General features: G+C 40.6%; 1 protein-coding gene across 3 annotated transcripts; it reads left to right on the top strand.

Moving 5' to 3' along the window:
• Positions 1–16,033, top strand: esrra (estrogen-related receptor alpha). 3 transcript variants are annotated; one of them, XM_072374210.1, is made up of 8 exons: positions 1–307; positions 1,767–1,868; positions 6,365–6,748; positions 8,029–8,145; positions 8,254–8,367; positions 9,149–9,316; positions 11,171–11,440; positions 12,865–16,033. In XM_072374210.1, exons 3-8 carry the CDS (start codon positions 6,370–6,372, stop codon positions 13,116–13,118), a joined length of 1,302 nt encoding a protein of 433 aa, XP_072230311.1. In that variant the 5' UTR covers positions 1–307; positions 1,767–1,868; positions 6,365–6,369; the 3' UTR covers positions 13,119–16,033. The 3 variants fall into 3 exon arrangements, with proteins under 3 accessions (XP_072230311.1, XP_072230312.1, XP_072230310.1); XM_072374211.1 differs by lacking the exons at positions 1–307; positions 1,767–1,868 and adding an exon at positions 2,739–2,935; XM_072374209.1 differs by lacking the exons at positions 1–307; positions 1,767–1,868 and adding an exon at positions 5,921–6,224.
• The last annotated feature ends 1,374 nt before the right edge of the window (positions 16,034–17,407 follow it).

The raw sequence follows: 17,407 nt of genomic DNA, 5'->3' as shown, positions 1-17,407 counted from the left end.
TCTTCTTCCAGTCTTGACGCTAATATTCAAGTACAACCCTTAGTTGTAGAAGCCAAAACGGGAATTTATAACGCCAGTGTACGGAACCGAACAGTCGTGCAGGACATTGTGTCGCCGGTTGCCGTTATCACCTTTTTTTTTTTACTGTAACGTACTGTAACGTCGTGAAATATGATGTGATGTGAGAAACCCTTCGAGACGCAGACGGCGCCATTAAACCAGTTCGACCGACTGTGGACTTTCCACCCGCAAAAGACTTGACTGACTTCAGATAAAACAGAGCAACGCGATGGTTTTACAGTTCCCAGTAAGTATCCTTTACTAGCCTTTACCTCCAAGGTTGTACGCACAGTATGTTTGGGGTGTTAATCTTTCTCTGAACATGTCAGCGGGCTATACGATGGGCTGATGTGCAGACACGATTCTCCTGGCAGAGCTGCAAGTTCGCCTGGCCATGTTACTGGGGCCAAGGGGCAAGAACTGCTGAATAAATAGTTGCATATATTGTGTAATAAGCTTAAAATCCTCCCACATGTTTTCTCCTTCCTAATTTCACTTATGCTGCTCCACTCTGTTTGATGGTGACTGTTGCAGTTACCGATAAATCGCCCAAAAATAGGGTAAGAAACAGAGTAAGTGAAGACTTCAGGTATATGGCTTAATAGAGATGCAGCGAATTAATTAATTGTCCTTCCGTGGCTCACCTCAGAGATTCACTCAAAAGGCAAGTCGTGGATGTGCAAGTAACACCCTCCACTTCTACAACTGTGCACACCTCAGCTTTTTATGTGTTTTAATCTCCCGAGTTTTTCCTCGCTACCATTTTAACACACTGAACTGTGTACGTCTCCCGTGCCTGCTGGACCAGGATTGAGATCACTGATCTAAAGGCATAATCCACTTTGGCAATTAACCTTTCAGTGGTCCAGGATCAGTAGGCAAGGTCACCCCAGGGTGCTGTTCTGGCCATCTCCTCAGAGCCTCAAACTGAGTTTAACGCACAGTCTATGTGATGCATTGTCAGTGACAGATACCATCAGCACCAGGAAAAAAACAGGAAAAGAAAGTTTCAAACCATTTCAGACTTAGAATAGAATCACTTCTCTAAGCTTTGGTGGGATTTCTAGTTTGTCAGTCATTAGTTTATGATTAAAAACTAAATTTGCGTGTCTTTTAAAAAAAAAAAAGTCATCACTTTACTTCCAAACAATATGTGCGGAGCCTGTGGTTTCCACAAATAATGTTGAAGTTAAACTAATGAACTTTTGCTGCATGTGTTTTTTTTATGTTATCCTCTTAAATCTGGGATCACAAATTACAAACAAAAGTGACACGGCACCGCATGCATGTAATTTGTTTGAATTTAAACAAAATTAATTATTTACAGAGAGTTATCACCAAACTTCAGCTTGTGACTTTGCATGTGTGAGGGACAAGGTGTTGGCTTTACTCCGTCTGTCCTTCAAGCATTCCTGTGACTGTGACCTTTGGAGTGTGTCACGCAGCGTTCAAGGGGGAGGGTAGTCAAGCGGCGTGAAGATTCTGTACAGATACACTGAGTTATATATATATTATAGGAATATATCTACTTGCCTTTGACTCAGAAAACTAAAGTGCTGGCAATGATTAGTTCTGCTTTGGTGCATGTGAAGATGTACACATAGAGGATTGTTTTATTTACTAGTCAAAATAACTTTTTTTATAAAAATAAGTTATTGCTGTGACCTGGCTGCAACAACACACAGAAGTCTTTGCTTACTTTGCAGGTGTCCTGATAACTACAGATCCAACCCACGGCAAGATCACTTCACCGAGCTGCCATCAGGAGTGAGGAATATATAGGTTTAAAGTTCCAGTTCAACAAACAGGTAAGCTTGTTCCCACATTGCCCGTTGTGCTGATGAAAAGTTTGGCTCCGAGTTGACATTTGAGCGAGGATTATGGATCCAGGTTCAGTTCCTTTTGGGCCGTGAGGGGCCTTTAGCTGGCACTGTTAGCATCATATTCAGGAAGGAGCCACAGACAAATGAGGGATGTGGAAAGAGAAATGCACCAAAAAATGAAAGGATTAAGAAACTTATTGCGTTGAATTTCATGTCTAAAACACTGAGTCTGGGTAGTTATGCAGCATTTTGTTTAGGATTCTATAGTGGTCATTTTCTCAGGAAAACATTGTAATTAACTGCAATGTTTGCAATACAAACTGTAAAAGGGTCTGAGACTACCCTGCAGGCCAGAATAAAATGTAAACATGGGAAGTTTTAGAGATAGTGTGTAAGCAGTTAAAGCATCAGTCTGCAAGACCTCATGAGGCGTTTGAAGTTGTTTGCTTTGGGGACACAATATGCAGCCTAGGTTGAACTTAAAGTGTTGTGGAGCATTAAGAAATACTACCTGGTACAAAATGCAGGCGGATATTAGGAAAATATTTATTGTGTACAAACCATTAAGTTAACCAGAGAAAATTTGCCATTTATCCTGCAATGTTGGATTCAAGGCTTATGTGATGATAGATTATTCTCTCTGCACCAAGCAGCTTGTTTTAAGTCTGGATAATGTTTGTTGTTGGGACTGAAATATTTCTTCAGTGTGACCTTGTGGCATAAGCCTTTTTCTCTGTTCTTCTAAAATCAGAAGAGAGCACAGAAATCCTCCAGTTTAATGGCTCTCTAAACAGCCAGCAGCTTGATATGACCTTCAAGAAATGATAATTTCCAGGCTGCTCCTGGAGCTAATGTGTTCAGCTACAGCAGATCCATCCTCATCTTACCAGCTGTTAGGGAAAGCCGATTGTAGCCCGGCCCATATCAACACGCAGCCAACACGAGCTAGCAGACGCTTGTAGTCTGGAAACAGATTTTCTGTCAAACCTGTACCATGAGATCACACCGTGGGGAGACTTAACGTTGAGAGCTGTAGTAGTCGCAGCTGTAAGGTAAGAGGCATACTAGTCCGGGTAACGGTGACATAAATAAACCTCAGCTGTAGGAGGAGAGAGCTAGTCAGTAAGGATTAACACTAGCTAGCTAGCTTAGTTAGCTCAGAATAGCTAACCTACAGTTAGACCGCTGAAGCTCGCTAATGCTAACGTCTAATATGCTGGCACTGGTTTGCAGTGAGCTTCACACGTTTCTATGGCAAGTAAAGTAGATAATAGGCCAAATAAGCCAACACCATCTGGCTTTACAAACACTTTTCCTTTTCTTAATAAAGCCAGGCACCAAACTCGTTGGTGTTACCGATGGTTATTTTTATTTTTTTTGGTAACATTTCTTTCATATTTTAAACCGACGTACATATTTTGCCAAAGCTGATGTCGAACTGGCCAGCGGTGCACATCGTAGAGGAATTTGTCTCTCTTAACCCCTGAACATCGCTGAATCACACTGTCGATTAGTTATGTTCATGCAGCAGTTCTGCATGTATTTGGTAAGCCATTGGCTCGGCTTTTAAATTCAGCCCAAGCAGGCTAAAGTTTAAACAGGCTGGGTTTGCTTTGACCCCCTTGCTGCTTGCCAAACAGTGCTCATAACCTGAGAGGGCAAACTCCAAGATAAAGTGTATACCAGCAGCTATAGGACTGTGACAACAAATACCATAAAACATACTAGATTTGCAGTGAGTGCATGAGGATTAAGTGTTAAGGTCCTAGCTTTCCCTGAATCTCCCACAGTCACCTGTCCTTGTCATTTACTGTAAGGTGTATATACAACACAATGTGAGATTTCATATGTAAATTGTCTCTGAGGACTGACTCAGTTTTTCCTCATGAAGCATTTACTTCTACTTCTCTTTTTTTCTTTTTTTTTTTTTTCCCCCTCTGTGGGTCTTGAACCTAGTTTATATCGTATGCCTCATAGTAATCAGCTTTGATCACCTTTTTAAAACACTTTCTCATGAACAGGCCATAATGGAGGGATAAAGGGAAAGGTATTTAGTAGATAAGCTCGATGGTGGGTTATCAGCACCATGTTTGCACACAGAAATGCAGAACACTGTGCAGCGATACGAGATGTGTCTGGATGTAAAGTAGATGGTTGTTCATTATGGACATCTTTTTGGGTAACATGATAATTGCGCAGACTGATTCGGACAAACGGCATGCAGCACAAGTCAGGACTGTACTGTTATTGATTATATCCCATAAAGTCCCTGATTGCTGACTGCATTTATCTGAGCATTGCTTCATCTGCAACTGTGGAAGTGTAGATATCGTAACACCGAAAAATTTGAATATCGCAATTTAATCATCTGTATATACTATTAGTTCAATTTGTAAAAGAAACCATTTTTATTAAATTATTTGTTTATTGACTATTCCAAACACCATGGGCTCAGTTCAGTCACCCATAGTTGTGTGCACAGAACATACTATGGTGTTTAATGCTCTCAGCGTCTGTGTGATGTAAGTTATCAGAGCAATAAAGCTGTTAGAAACATTTCATCTTTGATATTGAAATGCTTCACAACTTACGAAACTGCAACTTGATTATCAAACAAACTTCTACAAAACAAGAAGCAATGGTTGGAAGTCGGAGTGGATTGGCACTGTGCGTACGAGCCAAGCTCACAAGTCACTTTCAAGTCTTAACTGGATTGAAGGTATTTGGGCTGCACAGATCTCTCCTCGTCTTTCTCATGCACTGACCTATTCAGATGCAGTCAGAGCACAGTCATTCAAGTCGTTTTTCACCGACTAAGTAAAATTTAAAGGCCAGTTTCAGTCAGAATTAAAAAGCCTCGAACGCTTTGCTTGCCAATTATCTGTTTATAGTTTTGTAATTACAAAATTGGTAAATGTGTGTTATGAATAATAACTTTTCTGTTCACCTCGACGCAGGGGAGAGATCCTCGGGACACAGATGTCCATCTCATATCACTAAATTATGTGTCAAAGAGCTCAAACTGTTTTTAAGCTATTTGTCTTATTTGTAAAGGATGTGATGTATGATTGCTGTTCTGAACCATGACACCATGACATTGCTTTGGAACTAAGTTACTGAAAGCTGAATGAATTGCAGCTCTAAAAGCACGAATCAAAGTGACTCAAGGCAATTGGAGCAAACTGATTAGGTTTGCATTTGAAGGACAGAGTCTGCGTGCACTTCTAAAATATGAAATGCACTTATGAAATAAAGCACCTGTTTCAGATTTAAGTTTTCTTGCTAACAAAAGTATACTTTTGTGCTTCATGTTGAATCAATTCAATCTAGTCGGAAAGCCTTTGTGAACTGTAATGCTATTGTAACTTCTCTGCTGTCCAGTGCCTGTGTTTGGGTGCATAAATGTACATTTTATTTCTTTTCCATTTATCATCCTGTGTTGTGTAAGGAAACTATAAACTGCACACTGCCTTTGTCACGCTTGCAGGTTGCTGCAGTACTCTCTCCGCCTTACTTGAACATAAGTCATATCTCTGGATAAGGAGGAGTGCCCACTATTTATGAGCATAGTGACCTTCATTCAGTCACCTTGGCTATTTTAACAACTAGAAATACGACTGACAAAGACTTCACACCACGGGGATGAGCTGAGGACTGTGGAGCTTTATTTTAGGAATGAAAGGTTGTGGTTTAGTGAATCTTACGTGTTTTTATGGTCGCTGATGAAGAAATGGCACAAAAAACACACACACTAAGCTGAGCCAAGCAGGCCTTTTTGGGTCGTCAGCATGCTGATGATGCAAAATCCATTTGCTTTTCTCAGCCAGTGCCTCCAGCAAAGACAAGTGGCAATGATCCTGTTTTTTTTTTTTTAAGCAGTGTAGTAAAAGTTAGTTGTTTCCTGTTGGAGTAAGGCAGCATTTACATCACAGCTCTTCACCTTGCGTGAAGGCTCCTTTTTTTTCAGCTGCTCAGCTCCCTCTGACAGCTTTGTTTACACTCAAATCACTTCCACACATCAGGGTAAAACTTAAAGGCTGGAGATTGGGCTGTTTTGAGTCCAGTAGCCCATGACGAGGCACTGCTGGCATTTCGTTAGTTATCTCTGCCAAGGAGGTTACATAGTTTATGTTTTTTAAGATTACTCGACGCTTTATGTATTTACCCCCCTGTTAAAAAGGATGTCCTGTTAGGCAAATTATCTACTACAAAAGGGAATTTTTTAAATGTATATCTTACAGTATTTGCTGAGCTATACTCTAACAGAACTTTTAGTTCCGGTCAAAAGGACACACCTACTGATTATTTCAGCTTATAAACAACTAAGGAAGAATCTCAAAGGTCAGATTACCTGCATTCTTCTGCTTTGTTTATGTCATGTGTTGGCAAAAGAAGGTTTGATCTGGAACTTGTGTGGGGCATAATGTTCTATACCATTATTTATGTTGACCTTTCTTTGTTGTATATGTTTTTGCCTTCAGACATCATGTCTTCCCGGGAGCGTCGGTCAGATGTCTACATAAAGGCAGAACCAAGCAGTCCAGAGGGAGGCGGGGGAGGTCGGATCAGCCCTGGCGGGGCCTCTTCAGACTCCTCTCAAAGCGGAGGTGGAGGAACCAGAGGAGATGGCGCTAAACGTTACTCACCGCCACTCTACACACCAGCTCTGCGCTGTCATTTTAAAGATGAAGGCGGTGATGGCGCAGAGGAAGGCTCCACGGGAAACGGAGCAGGGCGATGCAAGTATGCCCTGAGCACTCTGCCCAAGAGGCTGTGTCTAGTATGTGGGGATGTGGCTTCAGGTTATCATTACGGCGTAGCGTCCTGTGAGGCCTGCAAAGCATTCTTCAAGAGAACCATTCAAGGTGGGATGTGTTGGCCTAACATTACAAGCAGTCTTGTAATGTTATGTGTTTCCGTGCCCTGTTTGTGTGAACCCTTTACATGCAATCTGTATATTTTCAGAGAGTGTTTATTATACCTGAATGACAGTACGAATGGGGTGTTGAGTAGTAAAAAAAGAAAAACAGTCATTAGGTTTAATTTAGCTGGAACTGACCAATTCAGAGTCATTAGCACAATAATCATTTGTCAGAAATCTGCAAAGGGCAGGATTGACATTAGGATTCACATCACATACAAATGTTTGTATCTTTGCTTCAGGACAGTCCTCACCCAGTAACTCACCCATCTCATTCGTACTGATCTGTTCAGGCTCTTATTTGCCAACCTGACGATCGGCCGTCGGGAACATCTAGAGGGTCTGTGACTCTCTGTCTGACCCCGTCTGTCTTTTTTCAGCCACCTCGACATGTTAATTTGTTGTCGGGTTGAGCAGTGAGAATTGCTGTTCAACGTGGTGTATTTCTGCTGCTTCAGCTGTGTTAGTTTTCAATGTGTGAAGCCTAAATGCTTTATTAAAGCATTTATGTAGAAAACACACAATATTTAGTTAAAATCGAGACAGTTGGATACTAGAAACTGAACTAATAGTACCAGCCTTCATACAAACATTTACATCTTTTACCTTACTGAGTCATTTGTAGACTCCTGCTCCATTCAACACAGCAAACTTGTTTTAATTGTGCATCAGAGTTGATAGTTTCAGGTTGTCTTTGGGGTGTGTTCAAGAGCCATTGTTTTCCCCAACGCTGCCGACATAAGGAGACACAGCTGGGGGCTCTATCGTCACTGCTTATGCTTGGCATTGGTTCGGTGTATAATGGCCCTTAAACAAGAACCATGAACATGTGGCAGCTGTTGCTGAGCTAAAATGGCTGGTCACACTTATATTTTATTTGGCTGTCTTTTGCTTTGATTTTGGCCTGTGAAACAGTTTAATGCAATATCGCAACACTCGTTTCCATCTGGAGTCGCTGTAATTTTTTGCTGAAACCTTAGATTGATGATTGGCATCTGAGCTCCTTATTTGGACACTAAACCTAAACTAAAGCAGCCCCAGGTTATTTGTTTAGCTAAGTCCAGGTGATGTCGGGTTGCCTTTTAATACATTATAAATTAGAGAATGTGTTTTATGAAATTAAAGACCCTTCATGCCAAATGCTTGTTCGCATTAATTGTATTATTATGTATGTATTTGCTTTGTCGCCTTGTTTATTGTAAACTGATGTTTTTTTCCGTAAAGGTAACATTGAATACAGTTGTCCTGCATCAAACGAGTGCGAGATCACCAAAAGGCGCAGAAAGGCTTGCCAAGCGTGCCGCTTTACCAAGTGCCTGAAAGTAGGCATGCTGAAAGAGGGTGAGTCTTTGGTGTGGACAGCCTTAAGGGTCCTGCTTTTTTTTAAAGTCTATGTTAATCGTGTATTTACTGGCAAAACTCAGACATACTTTATCTTTCATTATGTAGGAGTTCGTCTTGACAGGGTCAGAGGAGGAAGGCAGAAGTACAAAAGGCGTCCAGAAGTGGAGAACGCAACATACCAGAGTGCCCCTCTACCACTGACTAAGGAGAGTGAAAAAGGTGACAGTTCTGTTATTTTTTTATGTATATTGCAACAGACAGCACACTGCAGTTATTCCAGTGGAGTATTTGTGCAAATCAGATTAAAAGTGGCTCATTAACACAGCATTAACCTCTGTGTAAGTACCCAGCCAAAGCTCAAAGTTTAACATAAACATGCAAACATCTCAAGCCTCATGTTTGCTTCTCATCAATGACTAAAAGTTGGATTTTTGTGAGGCATTTAGCTTTTGGAAACTACCACCTACAACCTCTTATTAAAGCATAGTTCACAATTAATCACGAGCAGAATAAATCTGTTCAGAAATGGACGTTTTTCTTCTTTAAAACTTGTGGTGCTTATGGAGCTCCTCCTCCTGTGTGGGACATGCTGGGTGGGTAAGACTCAAACTGACTGAAGGATGTAAGCGAACAAAATATCAGTTTAGATCCCAAACAGTGCCCTCTACTGCTAAGAAATTGTGCTGCTTTTTACTGTAATGAGCAGCTCAATGTATGATTTTGAAAGAAATTTGATTGAGCTCTGCTGTTACAGAAAGCTGGTTCCATTGTTTTCATGGAATACTTACACAAATAGGTTAGTAAGAAGTCAGTTGGCTGGTGTAAAGTCTCTATTTGACATTGAGAAATGGACGTTTGCAGCATGAATATAGTGAATACACGGAAAAGCGGTGCAGAGCTAAACTGAATGTAGTTGTTTAGAGTTCCTGTTTTTGGAAAGAGTGTCCCTCTGATTATACACTGCAATTAATCTTTTTTGTTTGTTTGTTTTGTTATGTAGGTTCCTCCAACATCATCGTGTCCCATCTCCTAGTAGCAGAGCCAGAGAAGTTATTTGCCATGCCTGACCCTCTGCAGCCTGACACGGCCCAGCGTACTCTCACCACCCTCTGTGACCTCGCTGACCGTGAGCTGGTTGTGATCATCGGCTGGGCCAAACACATTCCTGGTAAGAGATGCAGAGAGGATAAAAGAAAGGAGGAGAATCAGCAGTGTAAGAGACTTAAAGTCCTTCTAAAAAGTCCTTCCAAGATACATCCTTCTTCAGCAGTGAGAGAGGGGCCTTTCTTCTGTTTGAAAAACACAGTGAAGCAGTTCTAATGAGAGGCACAGCAGCCGCCCCACCTTCTGTTACACCAAAAACTGACATGACAAATCAAGAAGTTGGTAGCTGCTGCTACTTAACAGCCATTTATATTTAGCTGTCCTCTGATGGAACATATTATCAGGGTCTTAAAAAGTCTTAAAAGCATTGAATTTATAAATTTGGAAATAATACCTTAAAAAGACTTGAAAATGTCTTTGAATTTTTATATATGGGTCTTAAAACTCTCTCCGTATCGCATTCTCCTCAAAAGTTTTGTTTGTCAACCACTATTATTTTGATTAAATACAGCACGGGCCAGCACACAGACACGGACCACAAGCAACAAACCAAGCAGAAACGCAACACAAGAAGTTTGTTTTTAACGTTAGTTTACCCATTTCATGTGTTATGGGGAAATGTAAATTTAACGACGCTTGGATGCGTTTTGCAAGCATTTTGTCACTGGATAAAACCGGTGGACAACAATGTATTCCAGGCTTTTTGCACTGTATGCAAAAAAAACATTCAGCTTGGTACCATGGGCATGAAAGCTTTAGAGTCTCATGCCAAGTCGTCCAAGCACATCAAGTCAACCAAAGGGAAGAATCAAACTTCAACCCTCTAACGTTAGCCAGCTAGCTGCTAGCGCTGCAGCCCCCCCGGCTACGACCGCAACTAGAGTGGATCTGCGTGCAGCTTTTGGGTCCACGCCAATGATGAAAGTTTCATTTTCATCATTTGTTCAGGACTCTCTCTCCTCCCCATATTCCCAGCATGGAATAAGTAGCTAGCTGATGTAACCAATGTTAAAAAAAGAACTGAACTGTGTTAGTCAAACTTTTGTGTGGCCTGCTGAAACTTTTTTTTTTTTTGTCCACATTTTAACATTTGTTTGCGAAATAAATGAACAAATTAAAAAAATAATTCTTTCCCGGTAGGTCTGTGAAATAGGTATTAAGTTTTTATATAAAAGGTCTTAAAAAGACTTGAATTTGACTTGAAGAAACCTGTAGGAACCCTGATTATGATGCTAACAGCTTATTGTGCCAGATAATACACTAAAAACAAACCAGTTCATATTGCTCAGCTTTGATCCGTCTCTCGTTTGTGAAAACTTTGGTTTGCACAAAGGATTGTGGGTGCTTTGAGAATGCCAAGGACAAACAGAAGCATCCTTGAAATGTCTTACAAGGGTTCATTGACATCAAAACAGTCCTTTGGCTAGATCTTACGACAGAGCAACCTAAAAACAAACGTTGAGGATCCGACCTTGACTTTGAGAAGTACCTTTAGACTATCCGTTCTCACTGAAAAAGTAACCAATGTGTTTATTATTTTCATTCGGGCTATGACCAGAATATTGCGAATCTGATTCTTAAAGCTGGTCTTCATGTTCTTCACAGGACAAACGCATGTAAGACTGTCCAATGAAATCTGAAGCTTTTTGTTTAAAGAATGAGTGAAAATCCCAAAGTATTGCAAGCTACGATGTCAGTTTGCTAAGTTCTGACCATGAATGAAGCCTAAGATTTAGCTTTGGTCCCTTAATTTGAGACTAACAGATTAAAAGAGCATCACCTTGTATGTGTGTACGGTATCATCATCCAGAGTAAGGTCACCAGCTGCCCACAGTTACTGCCATTTATTTTTAAAAAGTCTTTAATATTTCAACCTGTCACATCTAAACAAACGGTCTCTCTGTCTTGTCTCCTTCAGGCTTCCTGTCTCTGTCGCTGGCAGACCAGATGTCAGTGCTACAGTCGGTGTGGCTGGAGGTGCTGGTTCTGGGTGTAGCATATCGCTCGCTCGGCTGTGAAGACGAGGTGGTGTTTGCTGAGGATTTTGTCCTTGACGAGGAGATGTCACGCGTTGCTGGACTGACTGAACTAAATGCGGCAATTAGTCAACTTGCCCGCCGTTTCCGCGCACTAAACGTGGACCGAGAGGAATTTGTCATGTTAAAAGCCATCGCACTCACAAACTCAGGTACTTGAACTTTAACTCATTTAACTCATAAATCTTTGTATTTCAGGGCTCCAGACGAACATTTTCCCCCTGCAGCACTGGTGCTCCTATCTGAAAAATGTTGAAGCACCAGCAAAAAGGATAAGGAACAACGTTTAAATCTATTTTATCTCAACAATCAATCAATCAGGCTGTATTTACATAGCACCCCCCCACTCAAACTGAATGTAACACAAAGTGCTTTACAGAATACAAATGTGTAAATAATCTAAAATGAATTTTTTTTTTCTATTTTGACCACATAAATAAATGATTTGGTAATGAATAGAAAATCTACAGAAATGAAGAAACTTCTGTTCTATTTTAAAGGGAAAAAAAAGTCTGGAAATGCTGGAAATCAATAAGATAAACTTCTGTTTTATATCATACCGTTTTAAATAATCACTTAATATAAATTCTTTTAATTGAAATGCATATTTATGTTTCTATGCTAATTTGTCTGTATATTACCAAGGTATTTTACAGTAATGCTGTTGGGATGGATAAAATATTTATCTATGAAGTTGTATATTCGTTGATTAACTGGTTGATACGTCAGTCGCCTCTAACGAACTGCACGTGTTGTTTGTGAGTCAGACATTCACTTAAACTGTGGGTCCTGTTCTGAATTCTACTCATTAGTTGATTCCTGCCTTTTAAATGCTGCTGGCAGACGTGCTGCAGTTTCATCAGTGCATCAGAGTGGATGCTTCATGCTCTTTTGGAGCTCTTTTGGAGTGCATTATGTTTAAAGTTTGTGGTCGAGTTTGCAGCTGCGGTACGTGAAATGTGTGGCGTCTTTCTTTTAAATGCGTTTACTGTATAAACTGTAGAAAACTGATGTCACCAGCTAATTCGACATCTTATCCTCATTAGGACTTGTTTGTCTGTGTGTGGACGAGGGTCTAATTGAGTCATAAATGAGCAGAATTTTTTTGTTCATATTTAAAAACAGTTACAGTTAACCTTCCCCTCATGAGCTTCATCATGATTTTAAAGAGGGTGAAGTTAGTAGCACGGTTGACTCGAACTGTTTGACACTGACACGTGATGCTGTCATGCACCCATTTATCTGCATGTTTCACTGCAGCTGAGTGTAATTCACCAGCACAGCTGAACACTTACCTAAACAGAAGAAGTTTACGCGATGCTTCTCCAAATCACGTAAATAAAGTAAAGCTTGAGCAGTAATCTTCACGTCTGTCACGATCATGGTGGCTCACGGATACTAGTATGTTGCACAGGACGTTGGTTTGTCAGCGTTATCAGTTCTCATCGAGCTGTTAAAGGGACATTTGAGGCAGCAAAACATTTGTTTAGCTGACCGGAGGGGTGCTTACAGTTCTGTAATAAAGGATTCAAGCCTTACATGCTGTCTGACTATGTGCTCCCTGCTGCTTTGTCAGACTCCGTTTACATCGAGGACATGGAAGCCGTGCAGAAGCTGCGAGACCTCCTCCACCAGGCCCTGCTGGAGCTGGAGTGTCAGCGGCGCCCAGATGACCCCCAGCGGGCAGGACGTCTCCTTTTAACGTTGCCTCTCCTCCGACAGACTGCTGGTCGTGCTCTTACCACATTCTACAGCATCAAGACCCGTGGAGGTGTACCCATGCACAAACTATTTCTGGAGATGCTGGAAGCCATGATGGACTCTCCTTAGAGCGGGGAATCTGGAGAATTTTTGAGGAAGCAGACAAAGACCCAACAGAGATTTAGTCTTGAAGAGTGGATGAGTGGTTTTTAAAAAAGGAATGCTTTGATTAGAGAATTAATAATGAGGAAATTGTGCTCTTCCCCCTGAAGATGAGGGAAGTAAATGAGAAAAGGAAAACTAACTAAGTGGGAATTGACGATTCACAGTAAGATGCAACTGCCAAACTTCAGTAAAAGGCGCCAAGATCCACGAGTGAAAACATGTAACATAAAAGCCGGAATCCTTTTAATTTTTATCTACTTCATGGCATGCTTTGTCACATCATTTACATGCAGTTACTTCAAACCACTGGAGAACAACTTTTAGGTACCCAAGAACACGCTGCAATCGTGTAGCTTTTGAACTTTTTCAAAAAAATAATGCTTCATCTGCACATGAAAGCCATAATAACACATCTGGCAAAAGCTTGAGGGTCCAGTATGGGGAGGAATCAAAATGTACATGAAGTGCTTGTATTCACTATAGTTTAGTGTGCCGTTGTAGGCAAACCATAGGAATAACTTGCAATATGTTAAAAGCAATATCATGACTTGATTATTGTCAGTCACATTAAAAATGTGGATAATATGGGGAGACGTTTATTAGCTTGTGTGTATCGGTTGTTCTCGACTCTGGGCCCTGAGTGCTGATTGTTATTCTTTAAATTTTAGCTTCTGGTAGGAACTGGTTTGGTCGCGAAGGCCAGATGAGTAGATTTTAAAAAAACACTTCTTAAGGGAGAGAAACTGCAGCACTTTGGGTGGGGGAGGGTGGGGTTAGATAGTGGGGTCGAGAGCCTCTGATGTGAACTGCAGAATGCTTTATCTAAGGTTGTGCAATGGATTTGTAGTCCAGAGGAAGTTCATATGAGGATTGTGCGTCCGTAAAATGTTGTATGCAAGTCTTATTGGCACACAGAACCTGGCTTCCAGCATGTGTGTGTGTTCGTGTGCAGTTGAAACCAGTGAGATCAGGGAAGAACACAACTATATGACATCAAAGCTGGCGCAGTGACGACGGTGATTCGAAAATCTACGTGTGATCCTCTCTGCTTTTTTTATACTCCCCTCCTCCACTGAAACCACAGCGTGACCCGTGCAGCTGTGTGTTCGGACAAAAAAAAAAAAAAAGAAAAGAAAAGGCCGGTCTTATTTCATACGTGTAACACTAACTTATGTGACTGATGTGTATGTGGTGATATTTTGCTGCATTTTCTGCAGTAGAGAAGAGACCTGCATAAAAGATCTCAAATGTTTCAGTTCGAGATCCCTCCTCCCCCTCCTCCTGTGGATTCACATCTGTTGAACTTGAACTTGTAAGTGCCCTGCGTTGGGCTCAGGGCTACAAGAAACTTATGCAACATCTTCCTTTTGGATGTTGAAACCTTGCTGATAGCATCCTGAAAGTCCTCTTCTTTGATTCAGAAGGTTTGTAAACCTAAAGTAGAAATGAGCAAAAACGGTAAGCGTCACATGCAGAACTACTTTATCTGTTGTTTTAAAAAAGAAAAAAAAGAAAAAAATCAGATCCCAGAAAATATTTAATGGCCAAATGGCCATTACTCTTTTAGCCATGTACAGTTCCATATAAATAAACATGCAATTTGTAGTGAAAGATGATTAAGCCAGCAAATGTAATACTAATTCCCCATTACGATGATAGTTGTGCAGCTTACAGTGTTCTGATGTTTGTAAAGACTTGAAGCTCGCTTTTTCATACAGTTTCCCCTCTAGGATATAAGGGTATTTTATTTAAATTGTGACACTCTGTTGTGGGTTTGATGTTGGAATTAAGCTTTTCAATTCAGCCATGATCATTGCTAATTTTCTTCTTTTCTTTTCTCCGATCAGCGCCGTGTTCTACGAGGCTGATTGTTGTTTTAGGGATCAGCTTGCATGGCTCCATAGATCGGTTTGCATGAGGCTACAAAAGGCTACCTCAGGAGGCAGCATAAGCCAGACGGCCAAATAACTGTGGAGACAAATGTAACTCTGTATTTAGATTTGTCAACTTGAATTTGGACACATGGCAAACTGAACATGTTGCGTTTATTTGTTTCTCTTTGGAGATGGCCCACTAACCCTGCTTCATAAAGGTCGTACAATCAAACAGAACAGCTTGATCTAAGAGTAATTAGCACCACGGAGCAGAAATCTGGCATAATGGGGTCTGGTTTTCATATGTTACAGCTGTAATCTGAAAATATTTTCATCTCTGCTGTATTTTCTAATCAAATTGTTTTAATGTTTCCAAACATAACTATAGATGCCAGGGCCAAACAAGAGCTCTGTAAGTTTCCTCCAAGTAACTCGGTCATATGTGCAAAGGTGGACTGTCATTAACTTACAAATGTGGGTTTTTTTGGTACGCTGGGTCAGGGTGGAGGGTTTGTCACTTGCAGTGTCACTGTTTAAATTCTCCATTTATTTCTAGGTTCTGTTACTTATGTGCACATTAATATAAATGAGCAATACAAATAAATTACCAAACCTCACACATTTCCTTGTATAGCCACATTGTACATTTAACATTGCCAGTGATAATTACAGATAGCTAATAAACGTCATCTTATTTAGAAGTTCAAATCAATGTTTGTATTTTGAAAGACTATTTAAATGATTAAATTCTATTTTTTACTCAATTTATTGTCGTTTGTTGACACTGCTTTGTTTTTTGTGTGTGATACTGGCTGTGAAGTTCTGTGTGTAGGCTTTTTTTTTTTCTTTTTCATTTAGATGAAACAGTTTGATGTCCTTGTCTAAACATGTCCACATTAAACTCACTGTGAAAAAAGTTAGATCTTCCTCTGTCCGACGCTACAGGGAGTGGATAATTGTAGGTGCTTTGTGTTGTGTAATAAATGGACACACCACCACCACTAATCACTGGTCTCATCTCTACCTGTGGATGTTTGTCTGTGTATGTTTGTTGTTGCTGTTTACAGTTTGGATGCTGTCTGACAAATGAATAAAAACACAAAATCAGAGATTTGTAAATCTCATAAACCAACATTTTAGTTACAGTAAAACATAGACCACATATTGAATGTTGAAAGACCAGCAGCTGGATCTTTGGGAGAGGAATGTAGTCTCATTCTTGTCTGATATAGATTTCTAGCCGCTTTACGGTCTTTGATCTTCTTTTTTATGTTGTATGAGAAGACAGCAGCGTGTCGGGGTCGTGTTCTTGTGTCTACCAATAACAGAATGATGTCTGCTTTTGATACTGTGTTGCTTGAAGGCCCAAAGATCATGGGGATCCATATGTACTTTAAATTATGTCATATTTAAAGCTGTGTCGGACTTTACATTAAAGAAAATCTTTCTGAATTTGCTGAGATTCCCGCACCTCGGTCCATATTTACGTCTGAGAGATTCTGCCTCTCTAAGGTGCCCTTTTACGCCACCCATGACTTTCCAGCTCTGTCACTGGTTTGTTGCCAAGTAACCTGATCATTTGCAACATGTTCCTCCAGCCGTTTCTTACTTTTCCAGCTTTATGCTGCTCCTGATCCAGCTTTTATGAATCTTGGTCATGCCATCAAAGTCAAAATGAGTCGAAATCTTGATGATAAAGAACAATATCTCACTTTGAGTTTTTGATATGTTTTCTCTCTGACCTGTGAGGCTGCCATAGGATGCCGGGGGCTGCCAGAAGGTGACATTGTCTTTTTAATGAATTTACTTTTATTTTTTGCGAGTATTGACTGTCTGTGATGCTTTTTGTGTGTATCGTTATAACAGGTATGTGACTGGATGAGAAGATTAGCGGGACGGGGTTGAGTGTAAGGGATGGAGGCCTGTGAGTGTATAGTTTCCATCTAAAGTAAACGCAGTGACTGTATTATAGCGCTAATACTTTTTTCAATTAAAGAATAATCAATAACTACATCATCATCTGAACGTAATGATTGAGTAACAGGCTATAGCTAATAACTATACTGACAACCCGTTTGCGGATAACCAACGTTGATTTCCACAAACGTGGTAAGGCTGCGGCAGCGTGTAACAGACTTTTATGGCTGCTCTGGCAGCTGCCTTCCCAAAGCTGTGGCAGCTCAGAATGCCACCGGAAGTGCCACTGCTACGATTTGATCTCGGCCCTGCTGGACTAATAAATAGAATAAGTATGCACAATAGTAATATGAGTGCCAATGCCCACATGTACAAGGCACGTGTGTAGTGATGCAATTAGGGACGGTTGTGCTCATGCGCGTAATGTTTTACTATCGTGTTACTATAAGTATTTCCACCTGT

Source organism: Leuresthes tenuis, unplaced genomic scaffold (assembly GCF_036924035.1).
Source record: "Leuresthes tenuis unplaced genomic scaffold, fLeuTen1.0.hap1 SCAF_21, whole genome shotgun sequence".
NCBI lineage: Eukaryota > Metazoa > Chordata > Actinopteri > Atheriniformes > Atherinopsidae > Leuresthes > Leuresthes tenuis.
This window is presented reverse-complemented; position numbering and strand designations above follow the sequence as displayed.